The sequence below is a fragment of the Neolamprologus brichardi genome, chromosome 6 (assembly GCF_056152115.1).
Source record: "Neolamprologus brichardi isolate AB-2024 chromosome 6, ASM5615211v1, whole genome shotgun sequence".
NCBI classification, from domain to species: Eukaryota; Metazoa; Chordata; class Actinopteri; order Cichliformes; family Cichlidae; genus Neolamprologus; species Neolamprologus brichardi.
Window position 1 is genome coordinate 17,928,802 of NC_142109.1, and position 25,712 is coordinate 17,954,513.

Sequence of the window (25,712 nt, forward strand, 5' to 3'; positions counted from 1 at the left end):
GCCATTTTAGCCATCTTTTCCCCTGCAAGTTGGAGCTTTATTTATACAGCACATTTAATGCAAGTAGTCAACAATGAACACTGAATAGATTGATAAACAATTCAAAGCAAATATACACTTTAAAAACTGAACTAAGAGAGAATTACAAAATATGATAACCACACTAACGTGATAAAAAAGGATACATTTTAAAATGATTTTAGGTGATTTGTGACAGTGAAAGGGAAGGTTTACAAGATGGTAGTGATACTTGCTATGATGTATGATTTTCAGGTGGAGGCACTGACAAAAAGACAGGAGGCAGAGGTGAAGAGAGACAGAAGTTAGAAGATAAAGTTAGAGAGCCAAGGCTGAAGTGGTTTGGACATGTGCAGAGGAGGGATAGTACATTGGACAAAGGGTGCTGAAGATGGACCTAGCAGGCAAAAGAAAAGAAGATAATCCACAAAGGGCTGGTGTAATAGAGGAGCATGCCAGAAACAGAGTGACATGAAAGCAGATGATCCGCTGTGACGACCCCCAAGGAGAGCAGCTGGAAGAAGAAAAAGAAGCAGCTTATCTGTGTTGGTCAAGTGTCATTTGTGGGTTAGTGGCGTCACAGTTGCAGTACCACTCCTGTCCTGCAGGTGGCAGTGCAGTCTAAACAGGAACGCTGAGCGACGGCTAATGACAGCAGCTAACCTTACAGCAATTTCCCTTGTTTTGTTTATTAAAGAAGGAAAAATGGACAACTCTCTTGCCTCTTATATTCACAGGTACACCGTTATCGCTTTTTAATCGGGAGGCAGAGCTCTAGCTCCGGTTACAGGTATGAACTCTCTGGTTGGATACGGAGTGTCCTCTGACTCCGACAGCGATGGCGCTGCAGAGGATGTAAACAGTGGCAAAGCTGGGTGAGTAAAAATAAAAAATGTATCGCAAACACCACTCGGCTAGCCTGGAATAAAAATAATTTCTCTTCGTCCTGTTATTGTGTCGTTTTGAAGCTCTGGGAAAACGTGTGAAGAGGAAGCGCCTTTTAAAAAGACCCGCAACTTTTTGCTGGAGTCTGGTTCCGCTTCCAGTGAATCGGAGGCAGAGGACGAGGATCCAGAGCCCTCACCACCACCCACTTCGGCAGCCCGCCCTTCCAAACTGCCTACTCCTTCGCTGGACTCCATCACCTCTAAAAAACTGCCCTCTCCACCGCTAAATGCGTCATCTGACAGCAGCGTGTTTGCCAACCCATTTAAGGCTCAAGCAGACCAGAAGCTCAGCGCCCTGCAGAAGCACGTCCCCCTCACCATGCAGGCCAAACCCTCCCAGATAGGAGGTAAAAGGATATGCATGTCCTACAGGAAAGATGGAAGGTGCAGGTTTGGGATCAAATGTAAATTTGCTCATGACAGTGACCTCCAGAAGCCAGTCATCTCCACTGACTGTCATCCACCTGAGAGTGAAGAGACACCAGAAACTGGAGGCGGTTCATCTGGCGGAAGGTCCCAGAGGGAAACAAAGGAGGAAGAGCCAGAAGGGCAGCATGTGAAGAAGAAGAGGGTCGGACTGAGTGACAGCTTGATTCCTCCTAAAAGAGCTATGAAGCAATATACGATGCAAAGGAACAGAGAGCGAGCCAATATGTCCTGACTCACTTCTAGTTACATTATGTCTTCCAGACACTTTGATTCAATACTACTTATATCCCACATACAGAGTAGGAGCCTGCCTAATAAAATTTAAACACTCGGATGCAAAGAGTTGGGGTTGGAACCACCAACCACACTGCTAATGGCTCTAACTGGACTGTTGCTGCTGCTCCTGTTGAAAAGAGGAAACTGGAGGGCTTTCAGAACTCATTCAATAAAAAACACATTGGATAAATGTTAAGATGTTTATTTACAACCTTTAAGTGGACTGTTTGCTCTAACACAAATCTAATGTGAGAGATCAGAGAGATGCCGCTGACACATAAGGTTTCTACATAGCTTTGCTTATCAAATTACATTAAACAAATCTTATTCACAAATCAGTGCTTGCTGTTATTTGATGGGCTTACATTTGAGTCGCAGTGTTCAAGGGTACATTTCAGCTCCTAAAAGTCTTGTAGAGTTAAACTACAGGGGTTATCATTTCCTTCAAAGCTGCACTAATGTCATTAAAACAGACAAAATCTGGAATATGCACAATCTGTAAATTTTGGTGTCTTTTCCAAGTTTTGAAATGTCTTTTTTTGTAGATTTAGCTGATTTCTAACCTTGTTAAATAAAAAGTGTCACAGGAAAGCTGGACAATAAATGAGTGTTTCCCCTCACACACACACACACACACACACACGCACACACACACACACACACACAGTGAGGGAGTTTATAACTTTCTCATGTGTTTCATGATATAAATTAAACCGATTTATTCCAGTAGGAACTTTGTTGATGCTGCACATTACACATTAGATGTGCTGTATATTACTAAGAGGTATGCTATGTTATTGCATAATAGCAACAGCTGTGCAAAAAGACCTCATCAATATATATACACACCCACACACACAAACACTCATAAGTGGCTAGTTACAGGACTGTTAGGTACAAAGGCAACAACATACACATACAAACGCATATCTTTCCCTGATACGAAGTCTAAAAATCTACCAAATGTGACGATGAGTGAGCATTACATAATATACCAGTGAGCCTACATTTACCTCAAACGTGGTGAAACAGTTTGTCAGGTCACTGGCCACATAAACTGCCTCTAGATTACGTTCTGTTGGCATCCTTTTTGTTTTACATGAGGGTCTGCTGCATGTGTCTCCCAGTGCCATCAGCTAGGACCTCCCCCTGCCCGGCCTGCTCCCAGATTACACCATCCTCCCCCACCACTTCTGTCTGCTGAAGAGAGGTGGCTGAGGGAGAGGAGGAAGAGAGCACCGGATTGTCCAACATAAAGCTGTCCCCGCTGGTGGAGACGGGAACCTGGCTCTGGGTTTGCGAAGTGGACATGAGAGGAGGGCTCGGGGATGCTGTCTGCAGAGGCTGGAGCTGCTGAGAGGCTGCTAGAATGGGGATCTGCTGGATGTGGGTCTGGGACTGGCTGACAGGCTGGAAGGTCATCTGCAGGATTTGTGTCTGGCCCTGGCTCTGCTGCTGGGAAGTGTATGACTGAAGAGGCTGGAGCTGCGGTTGATGCTGGGTCACCACTGAGTTGGAATGGAGGGTCAGCTGTTGGATTTGGGGCTGCTGGGGCTGCTGGGCAGTCTGCACAAACTGGACGGGCATCTGAAGCTGGAGCTGGGTCTGCTGCTGGTTCTCAGCCGGTGATGGGGGGTCAATAGGGGACAGAGCAATTGTCACAGGCACCTGCATGGTGTGGAGGCTCTGATCTTGTCCCAGCAAAACCACCTGGTGACTCACCTGCTGGGTCACATGACCCATCTGGGAGACCTGAGGCACGTGCTGCCTATCCTGGCCCAGCTGGTCCACCTGGCCGTCTTGCCCAACTTGGTTCGCATCCAAGCCAGTGACCTCTGCTTGCGCAGGATTTCCCGGGAGCTCCAAGAGAGAGGCAGGGGTTGTGATGAGAGCGCCGGCATTTGCTGCCAGCGCCTCAGCAATTAGCACCTCCGGGTGGCTCTTGGCCTTGTGTGCCACCACGCAGTCCTTCTTCTCAAACTTCTTTCCACAAATAGAGCAGGAGAACTGATAGGTAGCATCAGCATCGTGCTTCTTCATGTGCCAGTTGAGAGATGCCTTCTGACGACAGGTGAAGCCACAGATCTCACACCTATTCACACCAGGAAGCAAGAAATTTAATGAACCACTGAGCTGAAAATAAACTGAGAAAACAAAACGTGTGAACAGAGAAGTACTGACTGTAGAGGCTTTTCTCCAGTGTGTATCATGCGGTGCACGGCCAGATTGTGGGAACTCTTGAAGGCGCGAGCACAAAACTCACAGATGTAGTCCCTCTGGTCTAGTTACCAAAAAAGACTCAATTACAGATGGGTTCTCCGTGTAATTTCATTGATTAGAACTAAAAATAAGCACAAACTAATGCATTGTTTTATACCATCATGAGCAGACGTTTACATGCACGCACTTTCCAGGGTGGAATGATTGTACAGCACACATCTTTAATTAGTTTAAAAAACAAGACTTGGGTGCACAAGTTTGAATTTATTTTGGATTTTCTCAAATTCACACAGGGTCAAATATATACATACACCCTGACAAACATTTTGTTAAATATCCCTTAACAAGTTAAACACATTTGGTAGCCACCAACAAGCCTAATAGCTGGATATTTTATATATCTCTTAGAAGAATTAGCAGAGGTAATTTAAATAGCTGGTTTCCTGGTACAGACCCAGTTTAGTCCACAAATATTTGGGTTAAAGTTGGGGCTTAGAGAAGACCATTCCAGAAGCTTAATGTTAGCCTGCTTTATCAATCCCAAAACCAGTTTTGATGTGGGTTTCACATCATTATCCTGTTGGAACACCCAACTGTGTCCAAGTTTCATCTGTTTAGCTGATGACTTAAAGTGGAAGAATGTGGCAGTAGTCCTCCTTCATTATTACATCCACTTTGTGCAACGTACCAGTACCACTGACAGCAAAACAACCACAGAGCATGCTGCTACCACCACCATGCTTGACAGTTGGTACAGTATTCTCAGGTTTCAAAGCCTCAACTTCACTCCTCCAAATGTCTAACTATAAAACATTTCTCCTGAAGCCATTTGGCTTGCCCATGTAGGCAGCTGCAAATTTCAGCCACATTTGAAGGTGTCAAATTTGGAGCAGGGGCTGCTTCTTTTCTTGGTCTGTTGTACTCAATTAGAATAACCAATGAAACGTTAATAGGTCTTGGACTTGTCAAGTTGAAATACACTGTAAAACCTTCAGCAACACTTATTAAAAGATTTGAGTGTATGCTTATATTTGAGCCTGTTTTTTAACCTGTGTGGATCAAAGAAAATCCAAAATAAAGTCAAACTTTCGCAGACAGTTTTTGTTTTTTTAAAGTCATTAAAGTTGTATGCTGTACAATCACTCCATCCTGGAAAAAAATAGAAAAAAGTTCAAAGAAATCATCAAAAGCCCAAAATTATCATGACACCCATGCCCATGATAAGTGGATGTAAACCTCTGAAAACAAATGTACATGCGTACCTGTGTGGTGCTTTGCATGACGCAGCAGCTGCTTCTGTAGGCGGAAAAGCCTCCCACAAGAAGGATGAGGACAAACATACTTCTTCTTGAGTAAGTGCTGGTACTTTATATGGTGCTGGAGTTTAAAGTAAAGAACAGATTAGTTACTGCTGCTTTGTGTGTGTGTGTGTGTGTGTGTGTGTGTGTGTGTGTGTGTGTGTGTGCGCGCGCATGTGTAGGGGGCAAACCTGTAAGTAGCGAGGATGAGCCAGCACTGTCCCACATCCTTCCATTTCGCAGCGCACATACTGAACTGGAGGCTTCTTCCTGTGTGAGTGAAGCCAGTTACTATCTTATACTTAACCATCTATGTCTATACAAATTTCATGACTAATTTCAGATAATGAAGCACCAACACAGACATCAACTTCACCTTCTCTTTGGCAGCCGTGGGGTTTTGTCGTCTTTTTTCCGCCGACCTCTCCTAACACAGCCAAGACAAAAAAATTTAAAAAATGACATAATTGTGTATACCGGGAAATCAAAGCCATGCTCTGCTATATGTGAACACAAAGCCATTGTGAAGTGAGGTATGTTTAAATAAGCACATGTTAAATTTAGAAGGAGGAGCAGCTGGTTAGTATTTTAAAACAGGCAGACTGAATGACTCAGGGTCTTATTGATGACATTTCCAATTACATATGTTTTTGTTCTATATTCAGTACACAATGCAGCTGCACTTACAAAGCATGTATTGTTAGCTGATGCAGTATGCATACAAATGGACCATAATACTTGAAAATCACTGCACTTTGTATTTTGACCCTTGTCATCACTCAGGCTGTAGTGCAACAAAGCAAACAAAAAAGTCTGAAATTTGAAATGGTTGCATCAGTACTGAAAGCATTTGACTATGCTTTCTTGTGCACTGTGCCGAGCACTGTGGGTCAAAAGGGCTTGAGAAGCATGTTTACCCTTCTTTCAGAATGTAAACAGATGCTCTCCCTGTGTGCTAAGTCATTACTTTTTGCCTACTCTCTGCCATAGTTTGTTTTGATCCTGTCTCTCTACACTCCCCCCCAGTCGCAGCAGATGGCTGCCTCTGCCTGAGCCTGGTTCTGCTGGAAGTTTCCTTCTGTTAAATGGGAGTTTTTTCTTCCCAGTGTTGCCAAGTGCTTGCTCATAGGAATTTTCCTGATCTAATTGTTGGGGGTTTCTCTCCAATATTGTCACTGGTATTGTTGGCATACCACATTTCTACACTATGTACCTAATCCTTTTTCTGGGATACTAAATGCTGTAGCTTGCCTTAGTCCAGACCTTTGAATCCATCCACTTGAATGAGTTTACAGATTCATCTAGCATCAGATCAATGAACACTGCAGGAGGACTAAAAAAAAAAAAAGCGACTACTGCTAATGTCAAGCTGTGCTCCATGATGGCATTATTCTATGAGGCGAGCGCTCCTTTGTTTTTTGCACCCAAAATCCAAAACTCCTCCAATGACAAACAGATGAGCATGTCTGGCAAAACCAGTATGTTGCCATGGCTACACATTAGCATTAACTTCAAACAGTGTTGGCTTTAATTGGATAAATTGGACTTCAGTGATTGGTTAACAAAAGCTGATTAGGAATGGAGGACGCGTAGATGCGTTTGCAGTTCTGTCTGGTTTCAGCTCATGGCTTGTACTTCAAGTACTAGAATGCACTCACAGTCTGGTACTGCACTTACTTCCTGGGTCCATCTGGATCTTCCACTACTTCCTCTTCAAGCTTTACTTCCTCCTGCATGCTCTCTACATTGTCTGAACCTTCCACTTTTATTTCAGCAACCTCCTTCTCTTTCTTCAGTGGTTTCTCCTTTTCTTTCTTCTCCTTGGGTCTAGGAGGAACTCTGCGCTTTGGTTTAGGAGCATCCCTAAAAAATAAAACAGGAGAAAAATTTCCAATCAAAAAACAGTAATTACATATGAACAACCCAATCCCTCTCATACAAAACCACAAACCTTTCAACCTTCGGGTCGTAGCTTTGATCATTTAAGTCGTCTCTAAAGGGAACATCTTCCTCGCTGCTAAGGACCTCTTCTTCTTCTACACTGCTGAAAGCAAAACAATAAATCGCAAACTGTTTTTTTTTTTTCAAAAAACGTTCTGCACTGGGTCAAATGATGCATTTGACATGAGCGCACCTCTGACTCTGTGGCTGGTAGTTGAGATTGTCTGGGTCATCCTGAAAAGAAGGATTTTCATCATCCAAGCCTGGTTCAGCAGCGCTGGTGTTTTCCTCCTCTTTCTTTTCACTGTAATTAAAAACACAGGACCAAACTCTCCTTAGTTACACATTTGACTCTTTTTTTTCATACATTTTAAACTGAGGGACCAAACCCAGAGTCAAGCTGAGTAAATATGGCGTGTCAGGCTGATTTCTTCTGTTGCTGCTTTTATACTTAGCCTCAGACTGCAAATGTGCCAGTAGCAAAACAACGTAATTGTTAGAAAAACATATTTTCCTACATAAAGAACCTGAGATTAGGTGCACAACGAGATACGAGCAATAAATGTGACTTTTTAAAAACTCAGGTACAAACTCTAGTGTACACAGTGATTCATGACCCATTCAAGCTGTTCTCCGTGGAAGTCCCTTTCTGACGACTTGCACACCTGCACTGAGAGCTGGACTGGACTGATTCAACTGTAAAGTGGAAACCCATTCAACCTCAGTTTAATTCTGGAGGAAGAGGACAAAGTAACAGGGAGCAAGATGTGGTGTGGTCACAGTTTGGCTTCTTTATTCTCTCTCTGACAGGACAAGGAGTTACAGTGGAACTATAATTTGACAATATGACCCCAGGTGGTCACTTCAAAGTGCACAGCCTCCCAAATGTTCAAAGGTTGCCCCTTCGCTGCAGGCTCTTCCTCTGAAGACTGTCATTTGGTTCGGAGCCAGACACTCCACTTTTATCAGTAGTGATTTTCCTTGATATGAAAGACAGTTCAGCTTGTCACTGAATTTAACAGTTTGCTCTCTGCTCAAGTTTTAAGCCCACAATTAAGTGGTCAGAACAGGACTTCCAGGGAGCAAGAAGGCAGTATTAGGAGGAAGTGGCCAAAATTAAGCCATTAAAGCCTGCAAGAATCACATCGTGGGTCACCAAAAGTATACTTACATTTCATACTTGTCTTTATCATCTACATCTCCTTCCACAGCTGCATGACAGAGAGAGACACCAAAAGCGCTTTCAGCCACTAGCAACGTCATACAAACAACATTTATAAAACAGTAATTTAACTGCAAAAAAAAAAATTGCATTCTATCGAGATCAATTATTTGGAAGCATTATAATGAGCCAGAAACGACAGAATCCAGATGTTTCCCCCCACAAGGAATCAATAACCTGAGATACATATTCCCAGATGTTTTTGCAAGTTCTATACAAAACAAACAGCGATTGCCCAGATGTTTTTGGTTCTTGTGTGTCTGCATGATTTGGTCTCCGAGTTAAAAAGGCCCCCACGCTAAAGCAGAGCAGCTCACTGTCAACAGGTTGCTCACCAGCTGGATTCTCCATTCCAGGTTCAGTCTTACACATGGGCTTGGCAGAGCTGTGGACAGCCCTGCCAGATGGGGTCTTGGCATGAGTCTGGGCTGAGGGGCGTCTGGAGGGAAGGGCTGGAGTGAGAGAGAGCGGTAGCATGCAGTGAGAGTGTAGAAAAGTGTCATAGTGTGACACAGGCCTGACACTAGTGAACACATCAGCGCCGTCTGAATCAAAGACATAACTACAGGTAAATAGCATGTGATTATACTTGTAAAGGTGTGCAATGTAAAGTGAACAAGGAGGATATAAAGCAGCTTTTATGCAGTTGATTACCATGGGCATCTGTGGCAGGTTTCTTGGCGTCCTCTTGTCTGCAGAAAGAAGGAAAAACATTGACTTGAAGCATTTTCCTGCACAGCACCACAACATCATCATCACACGATGGTATGTTTAACAAGATAATGCATTTCTGTGTTGTAGCACTTTTAAAAAATATAGCCCCCTTTAAAATCAGGTAAGTTTTACTCCACCCTTCCCATGCAGACAGCAGAAAGGGGACGAGCCACGATGAAGGCGTGCTTTTGACAGGAACCGACTTCACCGACACAATGTGCAAGTAAGACGGGCTCCTTATAATCAAATGTGGTGGCCAAGTTGAAATAGGGCTACTCGTTAAAGAAACAAACAAAGAAAAAACAAAAACGTACTCTGTGGCTTGGAGGCTGTATCCCTCTGCCGAACCTACAGTATCTGAATTTTTCTTCCGCCTGGAGTTGGAAACTTTCCTCCGCTTGGTCGCACCGGCGTCCGAGCTAGGTTCGTCCTCGTCGTCGTCGCTGCTGCTTTTGGTGTCTTTCAGCCAGGCCGGTACTGCCCTCGTTGACCTATCTCTTAAAACCCGTCCAGAAGTCTGTGGGCTCGACGTACCGCCGTTAACGTCCGCTACAGAAGCGGTGACGCCAGACCTAGGGCGGCCCGCTCCCCGGTCCCTGAGCGCCCTCCGTGGCGTACCAGCTGTACTGGTGCCCGGGGTCTCTTCTGCGGCCTTGTCCTCCGTCGGATCTTCACCTTTATTTACATTCCCGGTTCGGTCACCGGCTGGTTCCATCACCGTGAGGACACTTAGGACCACCTCAGATTCCACTTAAAGTCAGGCAGGTTTACTTGCAAACTGAGGAAAAACGGACCACATCTGCTTTAAAGCCGTTTTGATTGCAGGCGGCCTTTATCCAACAGTGGTGCATTTTCAGTTGGTTTCGTCGCAAATTAAATACATATATATATTGATTAGAAACTACAAAGTTTTCTTAATTATCTATTCAGCAATAAACCAATATAATTTTAAAGAAGCAGACACTATTTTCTCATTCTTAAAGCTATAGTAAACCTACTTATTCGCCCGGGCCTTGAGCACAACCATTTTGTGCGCTTTGTTGCGTCTCCTTTAAGCCAAATATAAACCGAGGCTACGTTCAAGAGCGGCAGCGCTTTTCAGCAGGTGCCACAACCATCTGGATGGGCTTAACCGCCCGTTACAGATCAACTGAGCGTAACTGCTGTGTTTACAAATCTGCGAAAGCAGCCGCAGCAGCCGCGCAACAGCAGCGTGAGGACGTAGGCTGCCACTGCATCCTGGGAACTGTAGTAAAAATAAAATAAACGCAGTTTGGATGCTATTTAAGCGTGCTCCTTTTTTTTTTTTTTGACGCGATTTTTATCGGTTTTGGCTTAAAACATTGACGTAAGTATAAGACATAATTAATTTGAAACGACACATACTATAAAATTAATAGACAATTGGTATAATATTTATTCCCGTCCTTCCACCTAAAATGACAATACAATTTGAAATAGGCCTAGCCTGGGGTATTTTGTGTAACGTTCTCAATTAAGTAATAAATTGCCTGTTTGAGCTAAATTATTAAAATTTATTTATATGTGTGTATAATGTTTCTTTGTTTTCTTCATTACTAATGTCCATAATAATCTGCGTTAATAATAACTAAAGTTAACATGGCTGCCACTGAAAACCTGCACTGACTGGTCTGAACAGAAAATGATGGAGAGCAGTTACCACCAGATGGCAACATCATAACACACAAGCTTGACTTTCTTTTGCCTTTATCTACAGCGATAAAGCAGGTGACGCTGTCATGTGCTTGCTAAAGTGGTGTGCTGGAGATATTATTATTGGGAAATAATAAGTCACTTAAACTTTTGATACACTAGCCTTGAATGCAAGCTACAGTGTGGGGCTGGAGCTGGTGGGAAAATTGTATTTCTTTTCAGTACCAAATCAATAATTTGGTACACTAAAAGTGTCATTATTTATTAAACTGGTGCAGGAAGCTGCTACTGCATGTATTATTAATGCCACTGTAAAGTCATGATAAAGACCGCGAAGGTTTGTAAATGGCAGTCATAGTAATTAAAATAAGATCTGTCTTAAATTTAGGTAATGTAACTTTAGACAAACTATAAAACATAACATATTACACTGCGAGTGAACAGTGAAATTAAAAGGATAAGTAGCAGCCAAGTGCTACTAATCAAATTCACTGTACTGAATGATCATCAGCAAGTGTGAGCACCATCATTAAAGCAGAGGTTTTGACAGTTTGCTGGTCTGGAGCATTAAGGTGTGTGTTATCATAATGCCACAATCTTCACAGGAGTTAAGTGCCTCGGTTAGCATGCTAAATGTTAAAGTTCATAATGTTACAATTAGAAAAAGACTAAACAAGTAGCCCTGTTTTTAAGTGCTGCCAGAAGAAAGCCTCTTCACTGTAAAAAGAACATGGCAGCAAAGCTTATGTTTGCAAAGTTGCATCTGAACAAACATCTAATACCAGCTGTCAAGCACAGCGGTGGAGGGATTTTGGGTTTGTTACAGCCACAGGACCTGGGACCTGCACTCCGAAATGACATGAAGAGTGTGGTGCTGGCAGCAAAGCAGCTGATTTTACAAAGAAATTACACTATTGAAAAATATAAAGAGGTTAAACGTAATACAGACAGAAATGAATACAGCAGTGTGTGAGCAAACACTACAGCATGATGTAGTTTTAAAAATGTGCGCCTTAAGTGATTTGGTCATTAAGAGTGTTAATAAAGTTCAGCCTTTATGAAGTCTGGAATTAAAGCCGGTGAAAAGTTAACATACATTAATATCACAACTGATTGATAACAATCAAGTATTTTATTAAGTCAATGTTTAAAATACAGTTTAATTTTGTATTCTTTCAGCTGCAGCCTCGGGCTTTTTAAGAGTGGGAATAAATATAAAATTATAATTCAATCAAAGGCTTTGTCTACATGCAAGTTTGATACAGCGTTAGCAAGTACAACCAGGCGTCCGGCTTAAGGATCATATATTAATGCTTCCAGAACAATAAAACTGTTGTAAAACTGTTTGCAGCCTACAGAAAAAAAGAATAAAGTTGTGTCTAAGAATCTCCGTATTATATTACTGAAGTTTGTAAGGGAAAGGCAAAGACATTAGACACTATTAAAAAAAACCCTTCTACTATGTGCACACAGAGGTCTGAGGGATCTTCTTGTAAAGGTTGTTGATCTTTTCCTCCACACCAATGTGAGAGACAGATACAGTCAAACAGAGAACTTCAAATTATTACGGCCAAAGTGGTTTTGCAAGCTATTGAATCATGGGGTCTATTTATTCACACATTGCTTCTGCATTTTTTTAAATAAATGATGACACAGTGTAAGATATCATGTTTTTGTTTGAGGTTGTAATCATCTAATTTTGCTAAAAACCAAATGATTAATTTCTATGTCCTGATAGTAAACCTTACATTGTTTTTCAGATGATATGCTGTGTGTCACTGGGGCAGTTGCCTCTGAAAGAAATAAGTGAATTAGGTTCACGTTGATCTATACTTCAAGGAATTATTTTTAAGGAAGTCTGGGTTGTTTTAAAATCCTGGGTTTGAGATAGTATTTTGGATAGAGTTCAATGAGTTTTGACTGCTGTTTGGGATTAAGGTGAGCGGTTTGTGTTGTTTATGTGTATATTGTTTATTTGAGTTGTGCAGATCTCTGTGGTAGAGCTGTAATACCATCTGATGGGTCTGGAGCCTGTTTTTGTGACAGCTTACATTTTAGAAGTCAAACTTTTCCTTTTTAAGATGTATAAGTGTTTCCTCTCCAAGACTCAGTGATAGATATATATAGTTTTCTGTTTTAGTAATTTAGTGGTAGAGCATTAAAAAGCTCTTACTTATATCACAGCTTTAAAATGGCCTCTAATTGTGGCTAGTTAATAAATGATTCAAGTTAATATCCTTGGAGTAAAATAAATACAAAATAGTGCAACTTCAACTTGTTGGGCATCGGTCGTTATGGTGTTGATGTAATGGTGTTGAAGACGTTAGTGAAAAGTGAAAATGATGCATACAAATCAACCCAGCCCAATCCAAATTAGGGCTGCCACGATTAGTCGACTAGTCACGATTACGTCGACTATCAAAATCGTCGACGACTAATTTAATCGTCGACGCGTCGTTTGAAGCTTTGTAAGATCACAAAAGACGCAGGAATAAGTAGTAGAATTTAAGAGTGTAATAACGGACTGAAACAGAAGATGGCAGCACTGCATATACAATGATGCCAGCTGCTGTTAAACCCCGAAGAAGAAGAAGCTGTGTCCCAGAATTCATAGAGCGGCCCAGCTCAGTTTCCAACAATGGCGGCAGCTAGTTAGTTTTAATATTACTCTTATTATTCTTTCTGTGTCACAAAATAAACGTTTAACATATTTTCAGGCGAGAATGTAACTGTGGAAACCTCAAATATTTGCTCAGTTTATCAAGACACCACATATTTTCAAAAGCGCTCCGACGTTTTCGGAGACATCTGTTACCCACTAGCTAGATAGCTAGCCGGGGGCAAGGCTCACCCTAGCCCGTGACACCGGACTCCCGGCAAATCGTTTTTAACCCCACCGCCCTCTTTTGCTACTCAGGTTAAACATATATAAGTCACTTAGATAACTTATGTCATATACTGGGTTGCCTGTGTCGAGCGGGTGGGCGTTGAGGCTTTACGCCACCATGACATGCTTTGCGGCAGGGCTGCCGATGTGCAGTTCTTCTCTTAGCTGCCAAACTTGTTGTTGTGCGGTTATAGCCCATGCTGGACACGTGTTCAATAAAGCAGCATCATAAGAAAGCTACCGAGTGGTCATTCTACATGGTGTCAGAAGTGACCCGGACCATCGCCAGAATAACGCCATAAGGGAGAAATCAACAGAATGGCTAAGTTTAATCCCCCGACAAGCTTCCCCTTCGATAAGCCGACGGAATGGCCCGACTGGAAACAGCGTTTCGAGCGCTACAGGATCGCAACGAAACTCCACAAAGATGAAGGACAAGTACAGGTGAGCTGCCTAATCTACGCGATGGGAAATGAAGCAGAGAACATTTACAAGTCACTCACCTTCGCCGCCGATGAAAGTCGTGACGACTTCGCCGTCGTAATGAGGAAGTTCGACGAGTATTTTTTCCCGCAGAGGAACATTATACATGAGAGAGCATGTTTTCATCAACGTGTCCAGCGGCCAGGCGAAACGGCGGAGAGTTTTATCCGAGCCCTGTATGACCTCTCAGAGCACTGTGAGTTTGGTGCATGTAAAGAGGAAAATATCCGCGATCGTATTGTGGTCGGGATACGAGACAAGGACCTCTCCCGCAGGCTACAGCTGATGAAGGACCTCACATTGGCGCAAACGACCCAGATCGTCAGACAGTCAGAGGAGGTCGCAGCGCAGGTCAGCTTGCAAGGAGATGCGGGAGGCTCAGTACAGGAGGTACGGGATAAACGGAAAAGCATGGACTGGAAATCACAACAACAGCGAGGCAGGCTACCCGCGGAAAAAAAGTGGGCGGGGCGTGACAAGAAATGCGGTAAATGTGGGAAGACACAGCATGCCAGGGATGAAAGGTGCCCGGCAGCAAAATCTGTTTGCCATGGCTGCCGAAAAATTGGACACTGGGCCAGGGTGTGTCGTAACACCAGATCAGTGAATGAGGTTACAGAGACAGAGAAAAGAGAGCAGGCCTCATATTTTCTAGGCTCAGTGTGTAATGCAAAAGGACATAGCGAAGCATGGACTGTGCAGTTACTGCTAGACTCTGCCCCAATAGAATTTAAGATTGACACAGGAGCAGATGTCACTATCATAAATGAAGACACGTTCCACACACTTGCTAATAAAAGAACACTAGAGCCTTCTAATCTCCCTCTAGATAGCCCCGGAGGAGAGCTGTTATGTCTCGGCTACTTAAAGGCCACAATAAGTTATAAAGGCAAAGACTACCTATCCAAGGTGTATGTGGTTCGTGGACACAGAGTTAGCAACCTTCTCAGCCGCTCCTTGTCAGTGCAGATGAACCTGGTGAGAAGAATTGATGAAGCAACAATCACTGCCACCAGGAACCAACCACTTTATGGTGAACACGGAACACTAAAAACTGAGCCAGTCAAAATTCAGTTAAGGGACGATGCTGTGCCATACGCGGTGCATACGGCACGCCGTGTGCCTTTCCCCATGCTGCAGAAAGTGAAGGAGGAACTACAAAGAATGGAGAACCATGGTGTCATTGAGAGGGTGACCCAACCTACCGAATGGTGTGCCCCAATGGTGCCTGTCTTGAAGAAGAACACAGCAAGGGCCAGGATCTGCGTTGATCTGACAAAACTGAATAAGTCTGTCAAAAGAGAGCGCTACATCTTGCCTACCCCTGAGGAAACCATGTCCAGGTTGAGTGGGGCAACGGTCTTCTCCTCGCTGGATGCAGCCAGTGGATTTTGGCAGATCCCATTGCATCACGAGAGTTGCAAACTAACGACATTCATCACGCCATTTGGCAGGTATTGCTTTAAGAGGCTGCCCTTTGGGATAACAAGTGCACCAGAGATCTTTCAGCGAAAGATGTTGGAGACCTTAGAGGGGCTCGAAGGTGTGGAGGTCTTTATGGATGACATCCTGGTCTATGGGGCCACCATGGAACAACACGACACCCGACTTGAGAAGGTGCTGCAGCGCATTGAGTTAGCCGGATTGAAGCTCAACCGAGAGAAGTGCTCCTTCAGACAGAGCCAGCTTCGCTTCCTAGGGCACCTGATCGACTATTCTGGGGTCAGGCCAGACCCTGAGAAAGTGAACGCCATTCTGCAGCTGCCGTCACCAGAAAATGTGCAAGAGCTTAAACGGATCCTAGGAATGGTTAATTACCTGGGCAGATATATTCCTGCTCTTGCCACAGTATGCCAGCCATTGTACGAGTTGCTTAAAAGCAAAAACAGTTGGACCTGGGGCCACCCACAGCAGGCAGCCTTCGAGAACATTAAGAGTGCGCTTACATCAGCACCTGTTCTTGCCTTCTATGACGGCAACAGACTCACAGCCGTATCTGCCGACGCCAGTAGCTACGGGCTTGGAGCTGTGCTGCTTCAGCTTCATGGCGCAGAGTGGAAACCTGTTGCCTACTGCTCTAGACGCCTCACGGAGGCTGAAACACGCTACGCAGAAATCGAAAAAGAGTGTTTGGCAAGTGTTTGGGCCTGTGAGAAGTTTGATAAGTATCTATGTGGCTTAGATCGCTTCAGGCTTGAGACCGACCATAGACCTTTGGTGCCCCTGGTCAATAGCCGGGACCTTGACAATGTTCCATTGAGGTGTCAACGCCTCCTGATGAGGCTCATGAGGTACAAGCCGGAGGCCGTCTATGTCCCTGGCAAAACACTTGTCATCGCCGATACGTTGTCACGGAGCCCACAGACTCGGGCTGAGGAAGACACTAGCACTCACAGTGAAGTGGACTGCTACATAGCCACTGTGTTACAGGGCATTCCAGCGTCCCCAAGCCGAATGGAAAGCATTAAAGCAGCCACTGCAACGGATGTTGAACTACAGACTGTCATCACGTACATACGCAGGGGTTGGCCTGCATACGGCGCTAGTGTGCCATTGAACATTAAAGCGTACATGAAAGTGAAAAACGAGCTATCAGAGGCTGACGGCCTGGTTATACGAGGCTGCAGAATCGTCATTCCAAAGTCACAGAGAACAGCCATCCTACACGAACTACATGAAGGGCACCAAGGCCTCACCAAGTGCAGGGATAGGGCTAATTCATCTGTGTGGTGGCCGGGGCTTTCCACTGAGCTAAAGAATGCAGTGCTGCAGTGCCACACATGTCTGGCACAGAGGCCAACACAGACAAGGGAGCCGCTCATCTCCACACCTTTGCCGGATCGTCCATGGCAAAGGATAGCCCTGGATCTCTGTGAACACAACCGGAATAATTACCTTGTTGTGTCGGACTACTACTCACGTTTTCTGGAAATACTGCACCTACCATCCACGACCAGTGGCCAAGTTGTTCAGAAACTGAAGTGGACCTTTGCTAGGTTTGGGATCCCTGACAAGGTGGTGAGTGACAATGGCCCTCAGTTCTCCAGCTCTGAGTTCCAGGCCTTCGCGAGAGAGATGGATTTCGCCCACATAACGTCTAGTCCCCACCACCCACAGGGAAATGGTCACGCGGAGAGGGCAGTACAGACTGCAAAGAAAATCCTCCGGCACAATGACCCACTGATAGCACTAATGTGCTATAGGTCTACTCCCTGTACCACTACAGGCTTCAGCCCAGCGGAACTTATTATGGGGAGGAAGATCAGGACAACCCTGCCTACCTTGGAGAAGAATCTTCAACCTAAATGGCCCGACAAAAGAGAGGTCAGACAAAGGGATGCTGGTCAGAAGGCCAAGCAGGCGTTCTACTACGACCACCGCCATGGTACTAAGCCCCTACCTCCACTCCATCCAGGGGATGCTGTCCTAACTAAGCTGGACCAGGAGAAGGCTTGGGCAACACCGGCCATCATCTCCAAGGAGAGCGTCACTCCGAGGTCCTATCTCGTTGCCACACCCCAAGGTGCGGTGCTGCGACGGAACCGCCGCCATCTCCGACTCGAACCATCTCCACGAGCTATGCCGCAACCCCTTCCAACACCCACTGTGGACACTGAGGAGCTGCCATCTCAGTGCGCTGGTGCGTCCACTCCAGAGACCCCACCTTTGGCCCCTACTCTGGCCCCAACGCTTGCACCCACTCACGCCGATGTACCGGATCAGTTACGCACAAGGTGCGGCCGGGTACGCAAGCCAGTCAAGAGGCTGGATCTGTAGACACTGGGATAATGGGAGAGAAGGAAGGACTGGGGAGTGGGAATGTTGTATTGTTGCTGTTTTGCACTTATGTTTTGAGCTGCAACCAATACTGCTGTTACCTGGTTGAGTTAATTACCTTAAAGGTTTACCATGTTTAATAAGTCCTGTTTTGTGGACACTGCCCTTCAGGCCGACAGTGAGCCAATTGTGCCCGGTCCTTAAGAGAACCGCCCAGAGGCTATTATAGTGTCACGTGTTATCATTATGTCGTTGCTGTTCTATTTGGGCTTTGTTATTGGAAATAACATGAAAAGGGGGGGGATGTCATATACTGGGTTGCCTGTGTCGAGCGGGTGGGCGTTGAGGCTTTACGCCACCATGACATGCTTTGCGGCAGGGCTGCCGATGTGCAGTTCTTCTCTTAGCTGCCAAACTTGTTGTTGTGCGGTTATAACCCATGCTGGACACGTGTTCAATAAAGCAGCATCATAAGAAAGCTACCGAGTGGTCATTCTACAACTTAAAATGTTATTGTTTGGCTTTTTTTAGTATTTCATTTGTTCCTTAGTAAATCGGAGATTAAAGTTATAGTTATAGTTTTTACACAGCTGAATAAACGTCAAGCAGACAACTGATCATCAGAAGTGTGAGATGCTCGAGAATATACTCCTGTTATATTTTAGATAGCAAGGAGTTTATTAAACTTCACTGAAACAATCTGCAAATTTCATTAAAATTTAATAAACTATCATCTTGTCTTTATTTTTAGTTAGCACATACCTTACACTTAAAGCTGTAAGCTAATGATAGTTATATAAGAGCAGATGCATGCTGGTGCAATAAGCTGTACTTTTACGTCCAATGGATGCATGATCTGATTAGTCAACTAATAATCGGTGACTAGTCGACTATCAAAATAATTGTTTGTGGCAGCCCTAATCCAAATACAACTGAAACGCTGCAGTGGGACCTTAAGAGAGCTGTGAATGTGAATGCCCTCAAATTTCAGTGAACTGAAGCAACACTTGTCATGCAAATCAGGTCAGTTTTGTTTATACAGCGCCAAATCTAAACAGCAGGTGCTTCAAGGCGCTTTATAATGTAAGGTAAAGATCCTACAATAATAGAGATAAAACTCAAATATAATCAAACAACCCCCTTTAAGCAATCACTAGGAGACTGTGGGAGGGAAAAACTCCCCTTTAACAGGAAGAAACCTCCAGCAGAACCAGGCTCAGGGAGGTGCAGCCATCTGCCGCGCCCGGTTGGGGGAAGACGGGGCAGAAAACACACTCCTTTAACTTATTGCTGCTAAACGTGGTTCTGAATTGCTCAGGATTTTCTATGAGTCTGTTGTGGCCACTGCGATCCTCTATGCTGTTGCATGCTGGGGGAGCAGGCTGAGGGTCGCAGATGCCAACAGACTCGATAAACTGATTTGTAAGGCCAGTAATGTTGTGGGGATGGAGCTGGACTCCCTCAAGGTTGTGTCGGAGAGGCGGATGTTGTCCAAGATAAAGACAATGTTGGATAACACCTCCCACCTACTCCATGACATGCTGGTCAGTCACAGGAGCACGTTCAGTGAAAGACTGAGATTACCGAAAAGCACCACTGAACGACACAGGAAATCATTCCTGTCTGTGGCCATCTCCCTGTACAACTCATCCACTTAACACACTGTTTACTGCAACAGCTACACCCTTTTTGCACGTTCTTTTTCAGCTGTTTATTAATAAGTGACTTTTATGCATATATATATATGCCTGTATCAATAAAGTATTCTGATTCTGAATCATGGGGTCTACTTCTGCTTCTGCATTTTAGCTCAGTTTTTGTCAAATAAACAATGACACACTGTAATATGTCAAGCGCTGTTTGTATTTACTTAATTTTAAGATCTGATGAGGACGAGACAGTTTATTGTGATGTCCTGATACAGAAAATCTGACAAAGGCTTCATTCACTGTTTTTACTGTGTCTCCATGATCTGCCTGACATTAAGCATTTCTTCACTCTGCTTTTCCTTGGTTACTTTAACATATATGAGCTAAGATAAACCCTCTTTAGCAGTGTTAAATAAATGTGTAAATCCTCTCCAGTGAGTTGTGCTTGTGTGCATAACAGCAGCTGGTGAGAGTACACAGGCCATGTTCATGTGTCCAGAGCGTGATCTTGCTTGAAATGGATTCGCTGCTGGCATCGCTGCCGTCTGATACAGGCCCGATACTCAGGCGTTTTTACGCTTTATTAGATTTCAGTAGTTAAACATGTGACCATTTGGCTGAAATCTGAGCCTGCTGAAACAAACTTACCTTTTCCTGAGCATACTGTACCACACCACGTGATCTAAATCCTCCTGCTGGGGTACAGCATGTTTCTAGATTAAAGTTGAGGTGCCACAGAGGAGTTTATGAAACATTGTGCTCCTCCTCTGTGACATTGCTTAATAATAGTTGATGTATGAGGTCAGACGTGGGTTTCCATTTACAGATGTCGGTGCTGAAGTCCCCTTTTCAGCACTTGCAACTTTAGCAAACTTTAATCCAAGGATAATGTTTAACAAAAAAAAAACAAGCAGACAAAACGATGGACGGCAAGAGTGCATCCTTTCAAAAATGCTTTATTTATCTACTATATCACTATAAATATACCAATGCTGAACAAGGAAACGGGGCCTTCTGATAGAAAAGAGTCTGCATAGGTCTACAAAGGGCACATGTTGGCAATAAAGGCACACACTACGAAGAGTTAAAGATGCTAAACCCGAACATCTAAGTTAAACCAGGCACGCGCAGCTCCATACTGACACAGGAAGATCGTCCTGCTGCTACTGCTGCATTGTGGGTGAAATGCAGGTGATGGAAAGTAAAGCAGGTGCCGTGAGTGGAAGGGAGAATGCAGTTTTCTGTTGTTAAAACCACGTGAAATTTTGGTGAAGGCTAAATCATTACCCCATCCACCCATCATTAGATCTTTTAATTATTTAGCCAGAAAAAGTTGCAACACATTGAGCCGGAGGCGCCAATGGGTCGTAACGCCTCGGCGGGCCGGGTTTAACCTTTGATATCGATAACGGGGAGAACTTGGCGTCCCCACTCTAAACACCGCGTCCAGTTCCAAATAGCAAACACAACGTTACACCTAACAAAAGCACAATAACCTCGAATGTTTAACAAACTATTGGACACTTTGGGAAAAAAAAAAACTACTTTTGTTAGTCTGACTTTTATACCTAAACAAGGTGTAAATAAAGAAAACAAATAGGTTTTACAATATATTATGCCTTTTCTTCTCACTTCATAAACAACACACGTAATGCATATATTAAATATATCCCGACTTATTGTCATCGTACAAGATCATAATAAGAGCCGTTAACAGCAGTTTGTTTTCTACATTAAATCCAGTTTCAGAGGAGAGAGAGAAGCAGTAAAATGCAGAGTACAGAGTGAGATTACACAAATATGAACTAGTTAAGCAGTCTTTTCACTCACACTCCTAAACTTAAAAGCCAGGGAGCCCTCATATTAGCAAATAAAATACCATCGAATGCGGTGAAGGAGAATAATAATAATACAAAAGAAAAAAGAGCTGGTTTACAAATAAAAGGACACTCAAATGTTTGGCATTTTTCATAAAGGATGGCTCTTGTGGAGTGTGACTTCATGATCAGCAGCTGTTTGAATTCGAGTGTTACAATACTTGCATATTCCAGTGGGATGTATCGCTCCCAGTTATTCCCAGTCCACAAGTACACTTGTGTAGATGCACTGCAGAGTTTTCAAAGCGCCCACTGAGCATTGAGGAGCTGCAGGCTTTATATGAAAAGAAGCACAAACTTTGCTCCAGTTCACACGTTTGATATCTCTTCATCTGAAAGTGGCAACTTCTCGCCTTTTATAAATACATTTACGTGCACCTCGGAAGAGGATGGAGGCAACCTTGGTACATCTGGCTACAAAAGCTGAAACCTCAATACAGTAATACCACAAATCTGCATCATGGGATATACAAATTCTTCTTTGTGCCAAAACACGCGGGCTTGGTTTTCTTACAAAAAGGCACAGTGAAAAGCAGGCAGTTGCATAAACAGCGTGTAGGTGTAAGGCACTGTAGTCAGGAGTCTTTCTAAAGTCCTCAGACTGAAGTGGATGTTAAGGTTTTTGGTCAGCACTGGCAAAAAGTACGAGCTGTTCAAGTGATAGGGTGCTCCAGTCCAGATAGAAAAATGTCTCTCATTTCTGTCCGTAGTTGTTCACAATTAAAAACATCAGAAAAAAACATACATAACTGAGTAAGAACAAAAAACAGCTAACATCTATTCAGTCGTAATCCCCTATTACCGTCGTTTCTTTAAATGTGGAACATTTTCCACGTCAGCTGAACATCATTCAAAAAGCTTTCCAGTTTTCTTTCTTAATTATTTGTTCCCAACAGGAATCTGTCAAAATAACAAATATTTAGCAGGCAACATTTCTTCAAAGAAAACCAACAAATGTGTTTCAATGTATCAAAGAGGAGACAGAGAAACAACCTTGCAAAGCAAAAAAAAAGAGCAAAAATGAGCTAATTATAGGTAAATAAATGCAACCTAGAAAACCTAGAACCTTCATGTAAAACAACCAAAAACACAATAAAAACTACAATAACCAAAAAGTACCAAACAGGCGTGTTCAAAGCATTCAACCAGCATGGACGGACAGCATCACCTACAGCATGTAAAATTGGCTAAAATACTATATAATGATGGGGAAAAAAGGCATTAGCATATCTGAAGACAGCCGTCTTCAGCGGTATTTATCAGTAGTTCCTGCTGTAGTTTTTCTTCCTTACGATTAACTCGTCTTTCTTTTTTATTGTTACTCTGAAAATAGTTTAAAATCTAGAACAGATACCACGGCAACATGGAAAGAGAGAGCTACAAAGAATAGACACCTTAAATATATATCTTCTCTTCATAAATACTTGAACGTACCTTCGGTGTTCCCGTGGTGGGATTCGGAGAGAAACAAAAAAGGCAGAGGGCATTATTGGGAGTTGTCGTTTGTTACGTTTGTTACATTATTCAGTAGAAAACAGTGATGCTGCCTAATTAGAAACACTATGTTCACCTTGGGTAGAGGACATACCGAGGCCGATAGGAGACGTCAGGCTGTTTGTCACTGTGTGTGCTTTTAATATTTGCTACAAATTCCTTTCGAGCTCAAGTTTGAGATGTTTCTACATGACGGGACAGACAATGCTGAGATGTAGTTCAGTCACAGGCAGGATCTGAGCCTCTTAATCAGTATGTCTGGTAGACATCATGGATGGGCAGCTGGAAGGCTGTGGCGGGGAAGGCCTGGGGCACCGCGTACCCGGCATAACCTCCGTATGCTGCAGCCGCCACGGCTGCGTTTTTCTGCAGAGCTGCCAGAGCTGCTGTGTTGGCAGTGTAGTTTGTGATGGGGACATACCCAGGTCCATACAGACCACCAGCTGCTGGGATGCGCTGTACGTTGTGGGCCATGGCATAGACTGGAGTGATTGGACGGCCCTGCGTAGGGAAAGAAAGTGAATTAGAAAAAGGAGATTTTTAAAGCATGCACACAATGCCTGTATTTAATTTACATAAAAAGGGTGGCCATAGCTTCCTTTTACATAGAATTTAAGCCAGTGTGACTTGAACCTGGATTCCTTCTATTGACCAGCAGGGGGCAGCAACTCTGCACAAAGAAATGCAAAAGTTTATGGAAACATGACCCCAATACTCACTTGATCCATGACCTCAGTAAACACTTTGCTGATAGGTTTATGGTCTTAATGACTACTTTCAAGTCTTACTGAATGCAGCATGATGTTTATTTTGTTTAGTATGGTCCCCATTAGAGCCGTAAAGAATAATAAAGCACAGTTTGTTTGGTTTTTTTTTTTTTTGGGGGGGGGGGGGGGCTTATACAGCAATGGGGAAGGCTGCTACAGAATGAGTGCGGACCATCTCTTTCTCAGTCAGACCAGCCCATCCCTAATGACAACTAAAGACCTTTTATCACACATGGGCTAAGTATGGGCCCTGGGCTTCAACCTGGGCCCCAGCGTCCTTAAAGGGAAACTAAAGACTCCCCAGCCTCCTGTCAATAAATGAAATAAAAGCATTGCTATTGGTGCTTAACGTGAATGATTATAATAAGTCTCTACTGCAACTTCCCTCTACAGCTCCACAGGATAGTAGCTCACACATCTGGATGCCCAGTGAAAGATCTCCAGTTCGATTCCAGGGAGAGACATAAATCCTTTTGGGGTTGCAATAGAGGGCATCCGTTATAACAATTTGTCTAACACAGTGTGTTTTGGCAGGTGAGGGAACCTTGAGACGTGGTTATAGAGGTGCAGCGTGGGGAAAAGAACTCCTTAAGAAATAATCCACATAATAACTTGCTTTGCAAGGCTGCGATCAGCTGACCTGTGCTGCTACACTATTGTTCACTGCTCTTTGTGGATTTGGCCAGCCAAATTCACCAAGATATAATGAGATGTTTCATGAGCTGTATGGTTCATTTTCAAACCCCCAGACACCATAAAATGAGTAAAAAGTGAGTGAATCTAGTCAGCATCATCACGTTAAGTATCAGTTGATGTGTGATGTAACTTAACATCACAAAACTGCAAACTCACCAGTTTAGCCTGAACTAACGTCTACCAACCAGCTCAGTAGACCTAAAGTATTTTCATGCAAAGTTTGAATAAGGGAATTTGTATACAACAACAGCAACACATCATGCATCGATCTCAAAAATGATTGAAAAACTTTGGAAAATAATCTCCCATCGTCTTTCTTACATTTTTCTCCGTTTCCCAGTCCTGCACATTAAGGTTTGCTTCTCTTCCTCTCTCTCTCTCTCTTAGCTCACACACACATTTAGGAACAAACTGTGCAGAAACAGCTGTTTTGTTCTGAGATATTTGTCAAGCTGCTTGAAAAGTTGACCATAAAGTTACCTGCCTATTTAAAAAAACATCACTCAGTTTATGCTTGCTCTTCTTCTGTAGTGATATGCAGGTGCTGAATTACAGCCACCGCAACCTTACATGGTAAATGGCCTGTATTTGTATAGCGCTTTACTAGTCCCTAAGGACCCCAAAGCGCTTTACACATCCAGTCATCCACCCATTCTCGCACACATTCACACACTGGTGATGGCAAGCTACATTGTAGCCACAGCCAGCCGGGGCTCGAACCGGCAACCTTCCGATTACAAGGCAACTTCCCAACTCTTGAGCCACGATTGCCCCTGCCATCTGCACCATGAACGCATCACAGGGATGAGAAGAAAAAAAGGATATGATGAGGGTGTAAGTGGGCTGTTGGATGTCATAACTTTCTTATTACTGAGAAAGTATATCCGTAGAGTTACCAGGAGCAACGGCAGCCACACAAATCTAAAAAATTGAATTAATATAACCGTAATATACACTGACCTGCCAATCCCACTAAATTGCTCATTATCTGAATGTCATTCCGACTCACTTTGACCCCGTGAATATCACCCACCTGGAAGGGTGGAGGGGTAGAGACCGCAGGTAGGACGGTGGCAGCAGCAGCAGTAGCAGCAGCAGCAGCAGCAGCGGGGGAGTGTTCGGGGTGCTGCATGGCCAGAGGGTTGATAAGATGCTCCACTGTGTGCACCTTCCCCTCCTCCATCAGCTTGGCTGCAGGAGTGGCGCTGAACACTGGGTACTGCCCACCCAGAGTCTGCAATGCCACTGCACATAGAGAGACACACAAATGAGAGCTTGGATAACAGACTGGAGATAACAGAGCCAAATATTAACACTACTCAGGAAATAACAGACAAGCGCAC

The 25,712-nt window shown here is 43.8% G+C and overlaps 3 protein-coding genes across 15 annotated transcripts in view; 1 reads left to right on the forward strand and 2 right to left on the reverse strand.

The window, feature by feature from the left end:
- Positions 1–602: 602 nt before the first annotated feature.
- si:ch211-113e8.11 (uncharacterized) lies at positions 603–2,261 on the forward strand. The gene is made up of 2 exons (XM_035906242.2): positions 603–893; positions 987–2,261. The coding sequence occupies exons 1-2, from the start codon at positions 811–813 to the stop codon at positions 1,624–1,626; spliced, it is 723 nt and encodes a 240-aa protein (XP_035762135.2). The 5' UTR covers positions 603–810; the 3' UTR covers positions 1,627–2,261.
- On the reverse strand, positions 1,856–10,219 carry zfp91 (ZFP91 zinc finger protein, atypical E3 ubiquitin ligase). 3 transcript variants are annotated; one of them, XM_006787206.3, is made up of 13 exons: positions 10,064–10,219; positions 9,380–9,843; positions 9,006–9,043; positions 8,687–8,803; positions 8,301–8,340; positions 7,323–7,433; positions 7,140–7,232; positions 6,866–7,051; positions 5,565–5,615; positions 5,380–5,458; positions 5,153–5,267; positions 3,852–3,951; positions 1,856–3,762 (listed from the first exon to the last, which is right to left on the reverse strand). In XM_006787206.3, the coding sequence occupies exons 2-13, from the start codon at positions 9,778–9,780 to the stop codon at positions 2,766–2,768; spliced, it is 2,328 nt and encodes a 775-aa protein (XP_006787269.2). In that variant the 5' UTR covers positions 9,781–9,843; positions 10,064–10,219; the 3' UTR covers positions 1,856–2,765. The 3 variants fall into 3 exon arrangements, with proteins under 3 accessions (XP_006787269.2, XP_006787270.2, XP_035762134.2); XM_006787207.3 differs by having other exon boundaries at positions 7,140–7,229; positions 9,380–10,219; XM_035906241.2 differs by having other exon boundaries at positions 9,380–10,219.
- Positions 10,220–20,460: 10,241 nt separating this feature from the next.
- rbm47 (RNA binding motif protein 47) overlaps positions 20,461–25,712 on the reverse strand; it is a 38,445-nt gene continuing 33,193 nt past the window's right edge. For all 11 annotated transcript variants that reach the window (XM_006787216.3, XM_035906274.2, XM_006787212.3 and 8 more), the window contains 2 exons: positions 25,403–25,614; positions 20,461–23,407 (listed from right to left, as the gene is read on the reverse strand). In XM_006787216.3, the coding sequence (XP_006787279.1) occupies positions 23,156–23,407; positions 25,403–25,614 (464 nt within the window). In that variant the 3' untranslated portion in view covers positions 20,461–23,155. The remainder of the gene's footprint in view (positions 23,408–25,402; positions 25,615–25,712) is intronic.